Source organism: Penaeus monodon, chromosome 20 (genome assembly GCF_015228065.2).
Source record: "Penaeus monodon isolate SGIC_2016 chromosome 20, NSTDA_Pmon_1, whole genome shotgun sequence".
Taxonomy (NCBI): domain Eukaryota; kingdom Metazoa; phylum Arthropoda; class Malacostraca; order Decapoda; family Penaeidae; genus Penaeus; species Penaeus monodon.
Window position 1 is genome coordinate 20,112,671 of NC_051405.1, and position 267 is coordinate 20,112,937.

Here is a 267-nt window from a genome sequence, read left to right on the forward strand (position 1 = left end):
TGCCCTTTTCGCTAACGCTTCCCTTTCCTATTGGCAGCTGTTCCGGTATTCGTTCAAAGCGAAGTACCACATCTATGTCATCGAATCGCAGTAAGTACCTCTTGGTGGGAAGGTTTGGGGAGAATGTGTAATTTCTGACAGTAGGAAATGTTACTTATTTACTTGATTGGTCAATCCATTGATTGGTTTCCTGCTTTGTGAATATATTCTTTACGACCCATATAGTTTCTCCATTTATTCTATTGCTGTAATGAAAATGACTGTGTG

The 267-nt window shown here is 39.7% G+C and overlaps 1 protein-coding gene across 1 annotated transcript in view; it reads left to right on the plus strand.

Annotated features, from left to right (window-relative positions):
• LOC119585942 (dipeptidyl peptidase 4-like) overlaps positions 1-267 on the plus strand; it is a 99,547-nt gene that overhangs the window by 54,819 nt on the left and 44,461 nt on the right. The window contains exon 6 of the mRNA XM_037934657.1: positions 38-90. Within this exon, the coding sequence (XP_037790585.1) occupies positions 38-90 (53 nt within the window). The remainder of the gene's footprint in view (positions 1-37; positions 91-267) is intronic.